At 31.4% G+C, this 22,314-nt stretch overlaps 1 protein-coding gene across 1 annotated transcript in view; it reads right to left on the bottom strand.

Annotated features, from left to right (window-relative positions):
• FMN2 (formin 2) overlaps positions 1–22,314 on the bottom strand; it is a 463,537-nt gene that overhangs the window by 102,558 nt on the left and 338,665 nt on the right. The window contains exon 14 of the mRNA XM_074222920.1: positions 16,460–16,552. Coding sequence (XP_074079021.1) covers positions 16,460–16,552 — 93 coding nt within the window. The remainder of the gene's footprint in view (positions 1–16,459; positions 16,553–22,314) is intronic.

The following is a 22,314-nucleotide window of genomic DNA, read 5'->3' on the forward strand; positions in this document are numbered from 1 at the left end:
ATTAGCATTGTACATACATATTTTGATAAACACATTTACATATTAGTTATTTTCAGATTAAGTTAAAGAGATAATTTTTATAAAGTGTTCATCAGTTTCTGATGGGTTGGTTTTTGTTTTGTTTTGTTACGCTTTGTTTTTCTTCCTCTAGATGGGGAATAGCATTGTTCTTAGCAGGTCTAATACAACTGTCCTAGCTCTCTGGATTGTCAAGAGGTTGATTATTTCACAATGTTGTTGTTGATGTGCACATTGTTCTCTTGGTTCTACTCCCTTTGCTCAGCATCAGATCCTGTAAGTCATTCCATGCTTCTCTAGAGTCTGACCATTTATGGTTTCATATAGAACAATAATTTTCTATAATATTCAAGTGCCATAACTTGTTTAGTCATTCCCCCATTGATGGGTATCCTCTCAATTTCTAACTCTTTGCTACTACAAAAAGAGCTGCTATGACTATTTTGGAATATGTAGGAATTTTCCCTTTTTTTATAATTTCTTCTGGATATAGACCTAAAATTGGAATTGGTGGGTCAAAGGGTATGAACAGTTTTATTGCTCTTTGGGCATTCTTCCATATTGCTCTCCAAAATGGATGGATCCATTCACAACTCTACCAGCAATGCATCAATGTCCCATTCCCCCCACAATCTCTCCAACATTAATCATTTTCCCTTTTTCTCATCTTGGTCAATCTGATAGATGTGAGATGATACCTCAGTGTTATTTTAATTAGCATTTCTATTTTCAATAATGATTTGGAGCATTTTTTCATTTGATTATATATATGTTTAATTTCTTCATTTGAAAATTGCATGTTCTTATTCTTTGACCATTTATCAATTGAGGAATGACTTTGGGACCTTATAAGTTTGATGCAATTCTCTCTCTCTCTCTCTCTCTCTCTCTCTCTCTCTCTCTCTCTCTCTATATATATATATATATATATATATATATATATATATATGAAATGATATCTTTATCAGAACTCCTAGTTATGAAGATTGTTTTCTGTCTAATTTTGTTTCTAATTTTGACAGCACTGATTTTATTAGTGCAAAAATTTTTAAATTTAATTTAGTCAAAATTATTCATTTTGTAGTTCATAATTCTTGTTGATCATAAACTTATCCCCTTCCCATAGATCTGATAGTATTTCTTGGTCTATTAATTTATCTATGGTGTCACTCTTTATGTCTAAATCCTGTACCCATTTTAACCTTATTTTGGTATAGGGTGAAAGTTGTAATTCTATGCCTAGTTTTTGCCATACCATTTTCCAGTTCTCCCAATCATTGATTGTTAATTGAATTGAATAATTAGCATATGGTTATACTTAGGGATAACTTTTAATCAAATTTATTCATCTTGATTTCCCTAACCTAAAATAAATTAATTCATGATAATGATGGACAAATAAATATTTATCAATTGAAAAATCTTCATTATAGAGCATATTAAAATTAACACATTTATACTAATGCTATTATAAAGTACCTTATCCAGGACTAGCTGCATATTTCTAATGAAAGTTTTTGGCAAACTTATTAATGAATATATCAGAACTTTCAAATTAATCTATTATTACATGTAAATGTTTATTCCAATAATATTTCAAACATTTCTGATCAAATATTGCCCTTGAAATATTATTTAGACTTTTAAAAAAATAAAATCCTTATTTCTAATAAGGATAAACTCCAGTTAATTTCCCTACTTATTATTATGAATTTGAAATGAAATGAGGTCTGAATTTATGAAGTTATTTTGCCACATCATGATGTGATAAGGTTTTCATGCTAAATATACCCAAGGGTTTGATATTTTCTTCCAGTATGTACCCATTTTACAGAGGAGGAACTGATACAAATAGGACTTGCCTAGGGTAACACAAACAGTAAGTATTTGAGGTCAGATTTGAATTCAAATCTTCCTGATGCCAAGCCTGGTGCTCTATCCTGCATACTACCTAGCAGCCATAGCATGCCAATATGTAAAATGAAGTTAATAAAAATCATTTCGACATACATGCAACAACATAAATATTAGAGAATGAATTGGGTTTTAATTGAGGGCACTGATATCTTAAAGTAGCACTTATTCCCTCTACTTAAATTTGCCTCATTTTAATGATAGCTATAGTCCTGTTAGTGCACAATTAAAGTGATGAGGAAATAAAAGAATTCCTTTTCCCTATTAAAAACATTTTTATCTATAGACATCAAAAAAGATATATCCTCAAAATCTAGTCTGTATGATTGTATGGATGTATTTTACATGTAGCTAAATAGAGATAACATTTCTACTGTGTTTTAAAGAAATTTAATCAACAAAATATCCTAAAAGGAAAAACAAATGAAATTTCCTAGGAGGTATTTCTTTTATATGAACAAATTTAACATTTTACATATAATTTTCAATACTTTAAAATAAAAAATGCTGTTTTCTTCCATTTAAACTGTTCTAACTCTATTAGTTGCTTTTTTTTGTAGAAGTATGATAGAAAGATTTGCAATTAATTAGCTCAAAGTCAACTAACAGTTAAGAGTCTAAATTTTGCCATTTAAATGAAGCCAGTGTCAAAGTTCCAGTTCCTATTGTCACCCAAGTAGCTTCCCTTAATTTTAAGGTCATGAGCAACTACACCTAGTTCTCATCATAAATGTGAGTCCTTTGTCACATGAGGATTAGGCAAAAAAATTCATATAAAGAAAATATCACTACTCTGGAAGTATTTAAAAACATTTCAAATATATGCCATATTAGTGGTCAGTCAATAATATCACAAGCACATTTATGAAAGACTTCAATTATTGTGATGAGTCCAAAAGGACTCCATAGATTAGCCAAGTTTGACTATAAACACTCATCAAATATGCTAGCACTGACAAACAAAATGCTTTTATGATCATTACAACAAAGATAATCTAAGAATTATTGTTATCTGAAAATAAGTAGGCTTGAATGGTAGCTAAAAAAAAGTAAAAGAATCCACTTTTCCTTACTAAATAAATATGATACAATTTTATTGTTCATTCCTCACTCAGGTGATTTTCCCTTATTAAGAGAACACTCTTATTTATTTATTTTTTTATTTTTTTCAAGGCAGTGGGGTTAAGTGGCTTGTCCAAGGCCACACAGCTAGGTAATTATTAATTGTCTGAGGCCAGTTGTGAACTCAGGTCTTCCTGACTCCAGGGCAGGTGATCCATCCACTACTCTTAAAGGAGTAATACTTGTTGAAAGAAGGCAAAAATAGAAAAGAAAATGTTAATTTTTCAACCTCTAATTTTAAATAAATTCACCTTCATTATTTTAAATTTGCTTCAGTTTCTATTCTATTTTTTCCATCATTGTGGAAATTATGACCAATGTTAAATTGGTTTCAACTGTTTTCTATATTTACAATCTGCTATCAATTGATTTATAATAAAATATGTTGAATTAATTATATGAAGGAAGAAATACAAAATATTCCAGTTATTTAACTGCCAGCAAAATTCATTAATCTAATACTTGCAGCACATATTTTACTTTTTCTGAGATGTCAAACAAGGCTAACAGCCTTCCAATCATACTATACTAAAGATAACAGAATACTGAAGCAAAGAAGGGAAATATTAAAAATGGACACACTCAAAAACCTTGGATTACTAATAAGCTTGGCTTTTCTTTGAGACAAATCAAAATCATCATCAAACCTCTGAAAGATCTTTCCCAATCAACTTCTTTAACAATGTCTAATTGAAAACCCTGACCACTGTCCTCATAATTTTCTCACAGAATTTGATTTATATTCATATTTTGGTACTGTATTCCTATTCTGCAGCTTTCCCTGTGGACAGAACTCTGGAACTATCCCCTCTCTATAATTCATTTCATTGATTTTGCTGCTTTCCTAGAAGTCATCTTAATGTACTTGGTGCTTCTGTTTAAGGGTAAAAAGGGAAAAACAAGAACTTTTCTTATGGTATGAAAAAGCAGTATGATGCAGGGAGAAAAGGAATGGACTTGAAGTTTGACAGTCTAGCTTTGAGACCCAGTGATGTCACTGATTTGTTGTGTGACCACAGAAAAGGAACTTTACCTTTCTGAGTCAAAGAGATTACTCTGCTTTAGACAGTTCTGTAAAAGGGTATTCCAATAAAATAGGAATATATAATATTTGCACTATCTATCTGTTGGAAGGGAAATATTTATGAATTCTAATGTGGTATGTAAATGTGACACTTTATTGCTGCTTTAACCCCACTTCCACTCAAGCTGGGGGCATTTTCTGAAGGACAGTTCTCTGCCTTTGACAACAAATGAAGTGTCATTGGAGAGAGACAGGACTACTGATTGGTTGAGAGAAATAATGAAGATGTTTACTGACACGAGATAGGAGTTGTCTTCAAAATTATTGAATGACTTTGAAAGAGACAAAGACTTGAAAAAGGGAAGTAAAAACTTTAGAATGTCGTTGGCTCCAGGGAATCTCCTTAAGTTCCACATGTGTCTTTCCCTAGAGGTTCTCCTAGTACACCCAGAACCCTTTCTCCCTTCAGCAGTTTAGCAGCTTCTCTAATGTGACAGTCAATCAGACTCCTGTCCCCTTGTTTCTATACCACACAGAATATAGGATTGCCTCTCAGGGAAACCATCCCAGGTTTAGACAGAAGTGGGGTTATATTCCTATTTATTAATAATTATTTGAAAGTCTCACTAGAATAACATGACACTAAATACATTAACAGCTTATCACATATATATATGCATATATATATATATGTATATATAAAATCATTTATGGTCTTTTCAATATGACTGAGTTTTTTAAGGGCAAGGACTACCTTTTTTAACCTTTCTTTGGAAACCCTAATGCTTATCACTTTGGAAACCCTTAGTGCCCAGGACATTGTAACAGCTCAGTATGAGCTTTTTTTAAAAAATTAAGGCAATGGGGTGAAGTGACTTGCCCAAGGTCACACAACTAGGTAATTATTAAGTGTCTGAGGCTGCATTTGAACTCAGGTCTTCCTGACTCTAGGGCAGGTGCTCTATCCACTGCAACACCCAGCTTCCTCAATATGAGCTTTTTTAATGGACCTAAGTAATGTAAAGATATTTTCATAATCTATGATTAAAAAAGAAAGAAGTGTACACTTGTACTCCTCATAGTGTTACACTATATAAAATTAAAGAATAAAACTTGATGAAATTTCATCTACTGTTTTTCCCTTTATATTCATTTTGAATTTGATTTTTAAATGAGCTTTTATATTTATTGAAGAGCATTCGATGATGATGGTGTAGGAAAGTGAAGATTTTTTAGACTAGTTTTTCTATGTCTGGTAGAAAATGCAAAAAAAGTATAGAAGGCACTGATATTGTAATTTTGGGAAGAACTTATATGAATTTATTAGATCAAATAATTTATGAAAACTCATTGAAGCAATGTTCTATAACCTATCACTTGCCCACTAAGCTACTGCCTGGAAGAAGCATTAGATTTCCTAACAAAGAAAGGTCTTGGGACTACAGGTTATAAAGTCACTGAAAAAATTAAGAAATTGGGGAATCAGAGTGTAAGTTCAGGGAAGGCAAGAGGATAGAAGAGGGGTAAGGGGAATAAAATCTATATTACCATTAGAGATAAAAGGAAGATGACTACATAAATAAGAAAGGAAAGTAGTTTTATGATTTGAGATCATAATCATGGCAAAATGAACCAATTTCAACTGTTTCCTAAATTTTCTGTAGACTTTGTAGTATCTGTTATTATATACTTGGAATGGACATTACAAAGTCAAAGTCAGTTATAGTCTAATCATATAATAAGTGAATTTAATAATACACAGAGATACAGATGTAGATAACTATAAAGAGAAAGCAAGACTATAAGAGAATGATAATTTGAATAGTGTGAATTTACTTGCCCTTCCATTCAAAGAGTATATTGGCAAAAAAGAGCATAAGAATGGAAACCAAAATCCACTCCAAGCACACATTTTATGCCATTGTGCAGCAAATTATAACTTTTCACATCCTACCAACATACTGAACCCTTAAAACCAATTTTAACTTGATTTTACTGAAATGGGTTGCCATATCATTGCCAAGCAATATATTGGCAATGAATATTATCCTAACCTGAGGTTATTTACTTTGGAGATCTGACTTAAAAAGCAGGGGGAGGCTAATTTTTATTTTGGTGATTATCATCTCATTCCTTGACTTTAGAACCTAACCCTTCTTTGAGACTCTTCTTTGGTTCATTCTACCTTCCTTTGTAGTGAAAATAGAATGAACCTTCCATTCACTTCCCTTACAGTTCATTCAACCAAGACCTTTAGCTTCAGAACTGAACATTTCCATTATAATGGCTGCATCATGGTGGGTGGTGGCTGTGTTTTTTTGACCTGTGGTTTATGGGATCACAGGACCTAGGGGTGGACAATTTGGAGCAAATAGGGGGCCCTTTGCTGAAACCAGATGGTGAATGAACTCCTGAACTTTCCTAGAGGGTAGCCATTTTTTCTCCTTTTAAGTGTCAAAAAACTGGATTACCTTTTAGTTCCAGCTCAGCTGAGTAAAAGTGCTTGCTAGATAAATTCAGTCAACTTCTAAGCATGCAAGAGGTTAAAAAATATTGAAAAAGTTCCACTTCAACAGTCTGACATTCATCAATCTCTCCAAAAGCACTCAAAAATCCTCCCCAGATCTGTCATCACACTCTTTTGTAGTTGTTGTCCTACTATGTTACTATTTTGACCCAGAGATTATTGTCTGTAGTGCTGCCTGGTTCCAAACCCTTTTGCAATTTGAAGTATTTCAGCTGAACTAGTTCCAAAGAACTATGAGTAAGCAGAGGCACGAAAAGCGCCGCCCTCTCTGATCTTGTGCTCTCATAAGGGAATACCACATCTTCCCAGGTAATTGGAGACAGAGTTTCATTTGAGTAATCTCAGATGGAAAGCAACTTAGAACCCTTTCATCTGTTTCTCTAGGCTTTAAATCTTTTTTGCTATTTTTCCTTTTATTAAAGTGTTAACTAGTATTTGTTTATAATTAGCTATGAATGTGCATTTCAGTTGCTTTTAAGTATAGCCAGTTGCTGTTGTTTTAACTGATTATGTGCCTTGTCTCTGACTCATTTAAAACTGTTACTTGATTAAAATTAGATTACTTTTGTTTTGAGATTTTGAGGCATTGTTTCTATTTACACTAAACTAAAACTCAAATAAATGTAGATGGATTATAATAGAAATGTTGAAAATGGATAGTACTACATTTTTCTTTCATCCTTTCCTGGATAAAAGTGAAATATATATTCAATTGCATTGCCTTTTTTGATATTCCTCCAATTTTCTTATGACAATAAAAAACTAAATGCTATAGAATGCTCCTGGGAAACACAAGAGGGGAGAGGCTATCTATGAGGTATGAAATTACAATAGAGCCTTTGTAATATTTCACAGGCATCTTACAATTAGAGTTATTTCTATAATGTGTGGGAAAATATGTAACATATGTTCTTATTATATTGGCATATATATATGTGTGTGTGTGTGTGTGTGTGTATAGGCTTCAAATCAAACAATTGAAGTAATGGTGTAATTATATTCATTGGCAATTCATATAAACTTCAATAGTTTAAGGTATGTAACTTTTGGCCAAACCTAAAATACGGTGCCTCTATCAGTCTTCTCTACCACCTTGATGAATTTAACCAAATGATCCACAGTTCATTTAAAAAATTTGCATTAAACAAAAATATCAGAAAGCACATAGAAAAGAAATCAATTAGGTATGGGTACATGTGGGTTTTAAGATGGCACATCATTTCATAGAGGTACCAGCTTCACCTCAAAAAATGACTCATCTCTTCTAAATGTTTATGATAATTCACTTGTCTCAGCTGCCAAGCAAAACTTGGATTCAGGAATTTATTTCCTAGGCACATCTATTCTCATCATGGTAGAAAATTGTTCCTTTCCAATCATGGCTGACACTTTATGTCCCCATTTTCAGTTTTATTGGCACAGAGGCTGAAATGGTTTGCAGCTCTTTTTACAGACAAAGTTAACTGAGCCAGAGTCACAGTTTTAAGAGTTTGAAGTCAGATTTGAACTCATGAAGATGACTGTTCCTAATTCCAAGTCCAGTTCTATATCCACAGCACCCCCTAGTTATTGCACAGTAAAGTACTAGAATAATGATATAAATTAGAATTCTTTTAAACTCAATTTAATGAACTTTTCCTTTTTACACACTCTAGCTTCCTTTTGCTAAGTATTTATTCCAAATCTAATTATTATAATACTCATTTAGATAAGACTCCTTCTTCTGAACTGATTCCCTCACAACTGATGGATGTGAAAGCAAGCTAAGAATTTTAATTGTGTGGCATGTCAAAAAAGATAGCAAATTTCAGTCCTTCAGAATTAAGTAAAATGCAATCCAATAACAATCTGTAGATTCAAAATACCCAAATGTACAACTTTACAATAGGAATTTGCAAAAAGCATAAGCAAATTTCTCTGTAACATTTTCTCCCAAATATTCATTACACCTTAACACTCAGAGAATAGACTTTATCAAGAAATCTATAAAATTTAATCTATAAGCTTGTCAATCTTAAAATATTTCATTTCTTTTATTTATATTTAATTATAATCATAAATTACATTTAATTTATAAATATAAATTATAAGTTATATTTAATTATAATTATAATAGAAACCTCCAAAAAATCAGCTTGGAAGATAGCTGGGATGCTATTCAATCTGCCCTCCATTTATAAATGATCTAAGATATATTTCTCTGCTTTAACAGCTATGGATTTTAGAGCATGTTAAAAAAACCATCAAAGAAACCAACATTTTTTCCCATTAGACTGATTATGTCACAGTCCTTTCTGAATAAAAACATTAAATGAAACTTCAGTTCTAGAATTCTAAAATGAAAGGAAAGATTTCTCTGAAAATAGAATTCTGATCAAATCAATTTTAGATAGCCTGATAGGTTTCCAACTTTTGTGAAGTGACATGCCAATTTTTTTTCATTTATTCCCTTGAGCATGAAGTAGAAATGATTATACTTATTCATGAATGGCCAAGGGAAATATGTTAGCTAACTTAGTTGAACAGTCTGGTAAAGGTAGGTAGTGTTTCAGATTGCTTGAGGTTGCTTATGGTACAATTAACCTGGAGATAAAAAGTAGAAATGGACAGTAAAGTTGAGGAAAAATATTAATATTTCCATTTCATGTTTTTCTTTAACTACAGGCATGCTCTCCCTGTCACTAAACTCAATCAATTCATTTAGTTCAATTCAATTTCAATAAGCATTCAAGTATCTATGGCCACATATTTGACACTAATTGGCCACTTTTTCTGAGTGTGACAAAAGGTGGGAAACATGGACTCAATACAAGGCTTTAATAGGGAAAAAAATGCAGTTTGATAGATTTTCAGTTTCCATGAAGTTCTGTTTTATGATAAATTGACTCTTCCCAACTTTTTAGCAAGAGTTTTCTTGAAAGATGGGATACTTATTAAAGGAAGGAATTTACAGCTGTAAAAAATATGCATATATAAAATATAACAAAAATGAATGTTAAAAGCTATTTACATGCAATTGGGAAAAAAATAAAATGCTACTAAGACAAAAAAAGAAATGACAAGCAAGATGATCTCATAAAACATAGAAAGACCTACCTACATGAACTGATACAAAGTGACCAGAACCAGAATATTGTAAAATGCAACATCATCACTGTAATGCTGATCAACTATGAAAGACACAGCTGCCCTGACCAAGATAGTGATATGAGATAATTCCAAAGGACACATTATGAAAAATATCATCCAGTCCCAGAAAGAAAACTGATAGATTCTGAGTACACACAAGCATACTTTTCCTTTCATTTCCTTTATGTTTTGTTCTTTTTCTTTTTTTCTGCAACATTGAGAGTTTGTTCTTATAAATTTGGACTTGGAGATCTGTGAAAGATAGATTGTAATCCTGGAAAGGTTTCTTCAATTAGTTGGGTCCTGAGATGAAAGGGAATACAGTCACAATCTATATTACATGTGAATATTACTTTTGTTTTTAATTACCTTTATTTAATCTGATTAATTGCTTATACATAAATGACCTAGGGACAATAAGCTCTACAGCAGGGAAAATATAAAGAAGAGAAATTGTCCTAAATATAATTAGGGGGAAACCTTGGATATAATCCCTGCAGATGTCAAATGCAGTCATGAAATTAAAAGGTGCTTGTTCCTTGGAAGCAAGTTATAATAAATATGGACAGCATACTAAAAAAGCAGAGATATTACCTTGCTGGCAAAGTTACGTATAGTTAAAACTATGGACTTTCCAATAGCAATGTATGGTTGGGGAAAGTTGAACTATAAGGAAAGCTGAGTGATGCAGAATCTATCCCTTTGAATTATAGTGCTAGAGAAGACTTTTAAGAGTTCCTAGGATGGCAAGGAGATCAAATCTGTCAGCATGTAAGAAAATAATTCAGTTATTCATTGGAAGGTAAAATACTGAAGCTGAAGTTTAAATACTTTGACTACATAATGAAAAGATGGGACTTTTTGGAATATAACCCGATGACACAAAAGACTGAATGCAAAAGTAAAAGGGAATGGATTAGCATGAGAAGGACAGAAAGTGTCCTGAAGACAACAAATGCCAACTTGGACAGATTTTGAAGTGGTGGTCCATGAAGAGTTAGACTGAATGAATGAAGAATAACAACAATAACGTGGGCTATTATTGGTGGAAACACTAAACCATAATATAAAAAAAATGCTCTCACTATTCATAACGGAATACATCTAGGTAGTGAATGACAATCAGATACTCTGAGAGGTATGAGAAGACTAGCATTTAATACTGAGAAGATGGTGTGCATAAGTAGTAGGGTTGAGCTTTTGGTTAAAAGTCAACATGTCTAAGATCCTAATTACAAAGTAGGACAATAAATTTGTTCTAAGTTGTTAGATCTGTATGAAGTGTTTAAGACAAATCAACTTGGTTGAGACTTTTATATTTTAGCTATTGGTTTCTTTGCAAAAGTAGACAATTAATGCATATTCATTGAGTTAAATTAATAGGATGTCCTTGAGTTGAAAATTCTATACTTCATATAATCTAACTAGTTAGTATAGGTTGAAGTCGGAGGGAATAAAATATGTCCTCTTTCCTAAGAGTCTTTCCTTAAAATACTAATTATACTTTAGGATCTAAAAATGATAGCAAAGACCTTAACAAAAAAAAAGTCATTGCCTTTTATTCAGAGTAGTCATTTCACTTTAATATTTTTTATTTGATTTTCCCTGCAAAATACCTTCAAAGTATAAAAAAGACTTGAAGACTACTAGGATACTTTTCTACAGCCAGTTTCTATAATTCAAATACTCTAATTCTTTATATTATCAGAGAATACAAAAATGATTATTTTTTTTAATGTTCTAGGATTCCTGAGAGGACTCAATTATTGTCCTAATCTGTAGCATAGTGATACCTCCAAGTGACTTAGTAATTGTGTCACCTTGAGAATGTCAACTATTTTTTTTGGGGGGGGGGGTCTGTTTCTTCATCTTTAAAGCGGTGATGTACTAGATGAATTTTAAGTTTTTGTTTAGTTCTAATGATGTATGGTTACATGGAACTGAGGTATATAGGACTTTATTGCCCATATACTAGGTAGGAAATAACCTGCTTCCCTGATATTTCTTGCATATTTTCTAATGTTGCTTCCTCTACCATCAGCAGTATGCTTTCAATCAAGTGTCTGATATAAGTTAAGAGTAAAGTTGAAAACTATTGCAGAAAGTCAGATAAAATCATTTATTAAACAAATCCCCTTAGTTTTACATACTAAGCTATAAGTCACTCAGTTCTGATCTGAGAATCTAAATGGGGGAAATCCACTTCTCTCCTATGAAATAAGAAACATTGTGACATCAATTTTTCTTGATATTTGATATCTGAAATGACCTCTTTTTCATTTCCCTTCCAGCACTATGATTCTATGAGGGAAAAATAGACATATAACCCAGGTTGTTTGCTATAGATACCTGACTAAACAAGATAAAGCAAATAACCTTAGAAGACAAATTGCTTATCCAGAGAGGTAAAAAGTGGTTCAGTCTCCTGGGCTACTTAATTACAATGAAATTGTAAAATAAAAAATAAATTTTTCTAAAATGCTGAGGATCTTCCTCAGTTTTTATAATAACTGAAAAAGATTGTACCATTTTTTATTTTCTAAAATAAAACTAAAGCAAGAACAATCCTTATCACTTCATCCCCAGGACATTGTTTAAAATGTACTCAAAGTGCTATTTTTGATAAAAAAAAATTCACTTTTTTAAAAAAAAATTATTTTGGGCCTTTTTGGCATCATTAATATCTCAGTGCTTTCACCATCACTTCATCTTTAAGTATAATATTACCAGTACTAAAGACTGTATATTTTAAAAAGACTTGAGGTTTCAACACTTTTAATTATAACCTTGTATTTATAGATTTATTCTTATTTTCCTTGTTTTTATTTCTCCAGTTCAGTTACAATTTTTCATGTTTTGTTTCAGCAAGAAATTATTATTGGGAGAGGGAAGAGAAGATGGATGACAAATAGGAGAAAGATAAAGCAACCGAAACATTTCATTAACTATTTTAAATGTCTGAAACTATAAGAGGACAGAAGGAAAATGGAAAAAGCTTCCATTTAGTAGAAAGGAGAAGAACTTTAAAAAATTTTTGTCGTTTAAAAAATTTTTGTCGTTTGCCTTTAAAAAGCATACAAATACTTTTTTCTTTCAAAACTATATTATAGGGGCAGCTAGGTGGCATAGTGGATAAAGCACCAGCCCTGGAGTCAGGAGTACCTGGGTTCAAATCTAGTTTCAGACACTTAATAATTACCTAGCTGTCTTGTCTTGGGCAAGCCACTTAACCTCCTTTGCCTTGCAAAAACCTAAAAAAAACCCCAAACTATATTATATAAACCAAAATGGTAATCCATGCCAAAAAAGGATACCCAGGCTTGCTGGTCACCTCCCTAATAAGAACAAAGCTAATGACAGTGGAAGATCTCTGAATAATAAAATATACTAGAAGATATATGCATGCAAATAAACATAAACACATACAAAGGTATGTGTATGTGTTTTAAGAAAGAAAATTGTCTAAGTTACCTTCAAACTCTAAAATAAAAATATTCTTTAAAAGGATTGGTATAGCTCTTTCTCTGACATATTCTTTGTCCAGAATGCATTGAGGAGGTCCAAGGAGGAAAAAGAAAGAGAGAAGGCAATGTCTTGGATGCAATAATGCCTGCTCAAGTAAATTCAGTTCACTTGTATGTCAGGGCATCATCTTTGACAATGAAGGACATACAACAACAGCAAGAACCTCCATGGTTATCTCTACTTCATTTTCCTATCAGCCCTGATTCTCCCTCTCTTTTCTCTCCCACTCATTCTAACTACCTCTTTTTCTCCTTTTTATCATTACATAATACATAATTTTAAAAGGTTAAAAGGAAAAAAAATAAGTCAAAAAAGAACCATCTGGAAAAATGAGAATCTTCATTTCTGGGAATGCATGCAAGACAATGAAATCATCATAAGCTTATTTTGTCATAGGCTATAGATGTCTAGTCAACCATTTAATCAAAAATTCAACTCACTGTTTTCCACAAATTTGAGCTGTGTATAGAATGTACTGACATTCAGTTTTGTTTTTGCAAATTACCTAAATTTATAATGAATGTATAATGTATATTTTCTTTCATGAAAAAACCAATGAAATAATTACTTCCTAGTCACTGCTTTAATATTTAAAAGATGTATCTTATTTTAAATAGGTTTCAAAGTGCTTAGCCTGTTCTGAAAACATCATACACGCATTTCAAATTTTGAATCTTTATCTAAATAAAATCATTTCACAAAAGTGAAAAAATTCAGATTTGTCATTCTACTCAACATTCTTCCAATACTGTCTCAATTTCAAGTTATTTGAAATCATTATTTTAATTGCTACAAAATAATCATTACATACCCATACATACATACAAAAGAAATTTACATGCCTTAAACATGAACTCTAATTGGAGATATTTATTGGTTATGCTTATATAATAAAAGCAAAAAATAAAGCTGTTGAAAAATCAGTGTCGTTCAAAAGCCTATCAAATAAAAATCTAAATTCAATTCTTTATTGTAAAAACAATTTTAAATACAAAATATTTAATATTTTATTCTAGAACTGACTAAATAATGTACTTCTTTTCATCTTTTAACTTTGTATGATACCAATTGCAAAATAAATTTATAAACAGAAAATTTATACCAACCTATTAATACAAATTTCCTGTCCCAGATTGAAATGTCACAGGATTTTCCTTTTCTTTTAGATACCTAATAATCCCACAATATAATCAACAACTAAAAGATCATCAACACTGCTCAGATCCTTATCATTTCTGAAATATGAGATGGCCTCAGAAGATCCCATAATATTCAGAAAAGAGCTACAAAATTAATCTTAAAATCTAGAAGATAAAATATATAGAGAATGGCCTCTTTCAGGGGACAATTGATAGATTTACTGAAAGATTTAATCCATTATTATAAAACTCATTAATATCTATTGTTCACTGGTTTACCAGATAAGATTTATTTTGATTTTGTTTAACAAAGTAGAGATTTAACCAATGGGTATCTACTCAATAGACAGTACTTTATGCAGATCTGAAGATGTAGTATAGTAAGGACTGGTCATAGAAATCAAGATTACAAGGCTTTGTGTCCTGCCTCTGTGTCCATGTGACTATGAGCAAATCAAAACATCTCAATTCTCTAAGAATTTCTGAAATAACTTTTCATCTATATATGGGAAAGTAACTTCTGTACAAAAGATTTCCTTAAACTGATGAAATCATAGATACAAACTATCTACTCCCTCCTTCCCCCTGCCCCAAATTATGAAGACGTTATTTCCTGTAAACCAATAGGAGGCAGCAATAAGAAAATATGAATATAGATGACTGAGAAAATATGTTTAATGTATATAATGTGAGCAACATATGATCAGGGTTGTGCTTTTTACAACTAATGTTTAGCAAGAAATTTCTGGTGAATTCACATTACTTAATATCTTTTAAATGATAGAGCAAGCTTAAAGATTTCATGCTCCTCACACCCCCAAAATGTACTGCAAATGAAATAAAGAAAGGGTATTACCTATCAAACATACCATTGGATGGACAAAACAAATGACATTCTCATGTCTGCCAATGCTATTCATAATGTTATGGAGGGCATTAGATGGAAAATGATAATTAATGTTTGTCAAAATATGATTTTAAGAAATTGTGATTAAGTTTGCAAGCTGTAAACTCCTTGAAGGCAGGGATTTTTTTTTTTTGGTTTGTTTTTTGTCTTTTTAACCCTGATATCTAATATAATTCTTTATATATAACAGGCACTTAATAAATGTTTGTTATTGAATTGCATTGAATGATAGTATGAAACTTCAAATTACATTCACATTGAGATGCAAAAGTGATTTATTCTGATATTTTTCTTTAAATACATTCTCATCCTAGGACAGGTTGATTCAAATTTCATTCTTACTCATTTATTTTTGAACACAATCAATAATCTTTATAAAATACAAAAATAAATTCCATACAAACTGTGAATGAGTCATTCAACATCATTGTACTCTTTGTTCACATTTAGGAAAATTCCTGAAGCATCATAAATGTTCCTAGAGTATTACAGAATGACTCTCATTGGAGTAGCATTCTAGGAGTTAAATTGAATCAAGTAAAGAATACTTTTCAATCATATATCTCAAACTATAAAGGATTTCTCAATATAAAGTTTTCTTGAAAACCAGGACAAGACAAGTTTTGAATGTTTCTTTAATATCTTAGAGTTAAAACTCACTCCCTACTTACTTTAGAGTTATACAGGAAAATCAATTGTGAAAGTAGAGGATTTTTTTTAGCTCCCTGGGAAAAGTATTAAATAAATACTTGGTGCTATTAAAGCTTTGTAGAAAAAATAGTGAATAAATTAAAGTGTCTGTGTTTTTTAATGCAGTGTTTTGACAATAAATAAAACATGGGAAAGAGATCAGAAATTTAGCTACAATTTTAAAAAAGGAACTATGCATGCAAGAATAGATAAAATATTTTCATAATAGATAATCAAAGCCATGAGAGTCAATGAAATTTTTTCTATTATTTAAAAAATAAGAATCTTACAAAAACACAGCTTTAGAAAATTGTTGTTCTTAGAATCTGCAACTGTGTGACTCATGATTAAACTTAATCCTTAGATTTTTATGATGACAAAATACATATTCTTTTTACCAGTATGTGTAAACAAACTTTTTCATTGATAACAAAGGAAAAAGGTAAAATAACCTCATTGTTTACCTTGAAAAATGAATTGCTCCATACTTTCTTTGAAAGGCTGGACATGCTCCTGTAGGGACATCTGATAAACTTTTCCTGCTTCAGTCTCACAGGCTGAAATTAACATAAGAAAGTGTTTAGAAGGCCACATGATTAATGATAGAATAAAAATATTTTTAAAAACATATTAGCTAATGGTAGACAGTCCGTGAGCTCAGCAAAATAATTTATTTTTACTCAAATCATGGAAACATTTGAATGGGGGTAAAAAATAGCAATTTGAGTGGAGTCATACGCAAGTATTTAGTGGGATATTTGCATTGTCCCAAATGTAGCATAAACTATCTCTCTGTGTATTTGTGTGTGTGTGTGTGTGTGTGTGTGTGTGTGTGTGTGTGTGTGTGTGCATGTGTGTGTAAATTCTTTGGGGGAAAAAAGGTCCAGTTATTATTTTTTTGCTCCATTAAAATCCTCATTTAGTCTAAATTTTTTTTTAAATAACCTAGTATGGAAAAAATTCTAATATAATTACATAATTACCATGTAGGAGACACTTAGAATTTACCACTGAAAAAAGTTCTGAATTAAAATTTGCCATTGAGGGGTGGCTAGGTGTCGCAGTGGATAGAGCACCAGCCCTGGAGTCAGGAGTACCTGGGTTCAAATCCGGCCTTAGACACTTAATAATTACCTAGCTGTGTGGCCTTGGGCAAACCACTTAACCCCACTGCCTAGCAAAAAACTTAAAAAAAAAGAAAGCTTTGCCTTTGATCTGATGGCAGTAAATCACAGAAGAAAAAACTGAAAGATCACATATACCTTGATATCCAATAGCTGAAATCAATGAATTTCCCATATAGTTTTTGCATTATAAACTATTTTTTTGAAGATATCAATTATCCCAAGTGGTTTAGGTACCTTCAATATCTGTCTCTCATAGAAATCTCAAGGCAAAAAGACTTCCATTAGATGATGTAGTTTTCTTTCTAGATTAACAAGGGAATTTAGAAGGAGGAAGGTGATAAGTGTTGCTTTCTACATAATATAGGAAAAGGCAAATTTTGGAATGGTCTGATTTGGGACCAAAAATTATTGTGTTTCTGATAACTCATTTGTTAGTAAAATGATAAATTAAACAGTTTGATCTATAAACAGGAATTAGATATAGAAGAGCAATTAATCTGTATACCTAATATTGTTTGTATTGGTTTTCTATAAAATCTTATACAACAAATAAAACAGTTTATTTTGAAGCACAAAATGTTTATCTTTGAGAAGTAAAAACATAGTAGGGTTATGAGAAAGATAGTATTCACTATCTTCAAATATTTGAAGGTATTTCATCTAAAAAGTTGTTATTACTTTAAAGAACAGAACTAGATCAAGTGTAGAAATTGCAAGGTATATTTTGACTCATAAGAGACTTTTTTTCAAAGAATAAATCAATTTGAGTTGCCAATTTAACATTAATCTCTGGCCAGTATGACCAGGAAGGATAATGATCATTGTTGGAAGGGATATGGGAAATCTGAGACATTATTATACTGTTGGTGGAGCTGTGAACTCATCCAACCCTTCTGGAAAGCTATTTGGAACTATGCCCAAAGGGCAACAAAAATGTGCATACCCTTTGACCCAGCAATACCACTACTGGGTCTATACCCTGAAGAGATGAGGAAAAAGGGTAAAAACATTACTTGTACAAAAATATTTATAGCAGCCCTGTTTGTGGTGGCAAAGAATTGGAAATCCAGTAAATGTCCTTCAATTGGGAAATGGTTTAGCAAACTGTGGTATATGTATGTCATGAAATACTATTGTTCTTTTAGAAATCAGGAGGGACCGGATTTCAGGGAAACCTGGAGGGATTTGCATGAACTGATGCTGAGTGAGATGAGCAGAAACAGAAAAACACTGTACACCCTAACAGCAACATGGGAGTGATGTTCAACCTTGAAGGACTTGTTCATTCCATCAGCGCAACAATTGGGAACAATTTTTGGCTGTCTGCAAAGGAGAGTACCATCTGTAACCAGATAAGGAGCTGTGGAGTTTGAACAAAGTACAAGGACTATTCCCTTTAATTCAGAAAAAAAAAAAAACCCAGATGTCTTATGGTTTGATCTGGTTACCTCTGAGAATTCTGTTCTCTTTAAGGATATGATTTCTCTCTCATCACACCCAATTTGGATCAAGGTACAACATGGAAACAAAGTAAAGACTGACGGAGTGATATCTGTGGGGTGGGGGTGGGGGGAGGGAAGCAAGATTGGGGGAAAACTGTAAAACTCAAATAATATCTTTAATAAAAATTAAAAAAAAATTAACATTGAACTCTTCATCAATGAAAGTAATACGAGTGAGCTTTGGTGAAAAACTATCAGAGATTGTGAAAATGGATTCTGTCCCTGGAGAGATTAAAGTAGGGATTGAATTTGGTGACATTTAGCTACAAGGAAACAATTTATTTTCCCCCAAAAATATAAAGACCTGGCCAGAGATCAAAATCACATAAGCACAACATGGTAACAAATCATTCCTGCTATCATGATTCCTCCTTGAGTTTTACTAAGTAGGCTTTCAGTGATTATATTTTAGCACTTTAATTCATCTACAGTGAATAGTTATTTAATCCAGTCATACAAAAGAATGTTAAATATAAAGTATAGAACATTCATACTCATATTTTTCCATATCCTTTAGTTTCAAAATTAGAGCAAAATTCTGACTTAGGACCTCAACACTTTGTTCCTTGAATATTACAATATTTTTAAATGTATATTTTTTGCAAAAAAAACCCTTTTATATTTTTCCCAATCACATGAAAAATCCATGTTAACATTCATTTTTTAATATTTTCAGTTATGATTTCTCTCCCTTACTCCCTCTCCTGCCCTTCCTTCAGAATGCAAGAAATTTGATACTGATTATACATGTGTAGTCATGCAAAATAATTTCCAAATTAGCTATGTTGCTAAGAAAACACATTAAAAAAAACAAGAAAAGTAAATAATGTTTAAAAAATATGCTTTGATCTGCCTTCAGACTCCAGCAGATCTTTCTTTGGATAGATAGCCTTTTTCATCATAAGTACTTCAGAACTACTTCAGAATTATGTTGGATCATTGTATTACTGAGTATAGTTAAATCATTTACAGCTAATTATCATACAATATTTCTGTTACTGTGTACAATGTTTTGGTAGTTTTCACTTAAATTTGCATCAGTTCATATAAGTCTTTGCTGGTTTTCCTGAAACTACCCTTATTTCTTATAGCACAACAATATTCCATCATGAATAATGGACATCCTCTCAATTTCCAATTCTGCCATTACAAAAAGTTCTGCAATAAATATTATTGTACATATATGTCATTTTCCTTTTTTAAAAAATCTTTAGGATACAGAACTAACAGTGGTATTGCCAGGTCAAAGGGTATGCACATTTTTTTATCCTTTTTTGCTTTATTCCAAATTGTTCTCAAGAATTTTTACAATACCACCAACAGTGCATTAGTGTCCTGATTTTTCCACATTGTGTTCTGTGACATTAGCCAATCCGATAGTTTTTTTTAATCTGTATTTCTCTAATCAAGAGTCATCTGAATGTTTTTACATTACTATAGAAGGTTCTGATTTCTTCTTCTGAAAACTGCCTGATCATTGTCCTTTGGCCATATATCAAATGAGGAATAACACATATTCTTACAAATTTGACTCTCTCTGTTTGAGAAATAAGGCCATTATCATAGACACTTGCTGTAATTCCATACTTCCCCAATGTACCCCAGTTGTTTGCTTTCCATCTAATCTTGGTTGCATTGATTTTTATATAAAATTTTTTAAATTAAATATTATCAAAAGTCTGCATCCATGTTTTTTATCTATTGTTTGGTCATAGATTCTTCCATTATTCATAGATTTGAGAGGTAAACTATGCCATGCTGCTCTAGTTTACTTATAATATCACTTTTTATCTAAATCATGTGCTCATTTTGATATTACTTTGATATATATATGTGTGTATGCAAATATATATATACACACACATATATATGTGTACCTATACACAGACAGACACACACACACACACACACACACACACACACACACACACACACAGATTAGGAGAGATGTTTTTGCATAACTAACTTCTGTCAAACTCCTCTCCTGTTTTCGAATTAATTTTTGTCAGTGAATTTTTTTCCAAAAAAAATTGGATCTTTGTGTTTGTCAAATACTGGATTATTACAATCATTTACTACTGTGAATTATGTACCTAATCTATTTTACTAATCAACACAAATTTCTTAGCAGCAGATTATTTTGAAGAATTACTGTTTTGAGATCCAGTACTGCTAGATTACCTTCCTTTACATTTTTTTCCACTGATTTCTGTTCTTCCATTTGAATATTATTATTATTTTCCCTAGCTTTATAAAACAATTTTGGTGGTTTGATTGGTATAGCAAAAAAGTAAGAAAATTAATGTAATAGAATTATAATTTTTATTTGACTTGACCTACCTGTGAGCAATAAATATTTCCCTAAATGTGCTGACCTGGTTTCATTTGTGTGAAAAGAATTTTATATTTGTGTCCATATAACTTCCTGGGTTTTGACATGTTGACTCCCAAATATTTTATATTGTCTATAGTTATTTTAAATGGAATTTCTCTTTTACTTTTGAACTTTGTTGGGTTTTATATACATATATATATATATATATATATTTATAAATTCTAATTATTTATGTGGATTTAGTTTGAGTCCTAGAATTTTGCTAAAGTGGTTAATTATCTCAATTAGCATTTTAGTTGCTTCTCTAGGCTTCTCCAAGTCTATTATATTATCTGCAATGAATAATTCAATGCAATGTTGAATAATAGTGGAGATAATGACATTAGAAATCTAGGGAAATTCTTATAAGTTATTTTAGTGCATTTTCTTTATTTAAACAATTTCTCTTTCATTTAAAGTCCAAACTTTAGTCATATTTACCCAGACTCTTTTGAGCAGCTCATCAACACATAATCTTCTTGAGGAATATATCTAGAAGTGAACTCACTAGGTCAAAAATATGGACTTATTTTAATGATTCAAAATTGCTTTCCAAAGTAATTGTATTATTCACAACAACCCATCCCCACAAATATATTCATGTGCATATTTGCAATCTTTCTAAAACTGACTAATCTTATCTTTTGTCAAATTTGACAAATATAATAAATATTATATCATGAAAGAAAACCCTTAAATGAGCATTTAGTCCAAACTATAACCCCAGAATTTGCTCATTAAACCATGTTTGATAATTAATCATCTAGCCTCAGCTTGTAGATCACCAAAGGATTAGGTACATGTCAGTTTATACTAATTAAAGTACTTGTAGGGGCCTTTATGATAAGTATTTAGAAGTGATTCTACTATATTTACAAACTTAGAAAAATAGCTATTCACAGCCATCTTACAGTCAACTTATAATTAGCACAATCATGAATTAGCATAAAGCTTGAGCTGTTCCTAAATCTAGAAAAGGAAGAGTGGCACAATGGTCAGTCAGCTAACTGACATCTATTATGTGCCTATAATTCACACTAGGTGCTGTGCTAGGTCCTGGGAAATACAAAAATAAAGTAGTTTCTTTCTTCAAAGAGTTAACTTTCTACTTTAGAGGGAACATGAAAGTATTTAATTACAAAGAATATGTTTAAATATATATATATATATGATGAATATATATGATATATAAATATGTGTATACTATATATCATATAATATTATTTTATATAAAATATATGTATATGATTAACAAAAGACTATCTTGAGAAGTGGTGTCCTGGCAACTACTGGAATGAAGAAGACATGTATGAAAA

Source organism: Macrotis lagotis, chromosome 2 (genome assembly GCF_037893015.1).
Source record: "Macrotis lagotis isolate mMagLag1 chromosome 2, bilby.v1.9.chrom.fasta, whole genome shotgun sequence".
Lineage (NCBI taxonomy): Eukaryota > Metazoa > Chordata > Mammalia > Peramelemorphia > Peramelidae > Macrotis > Macrotis lagotis.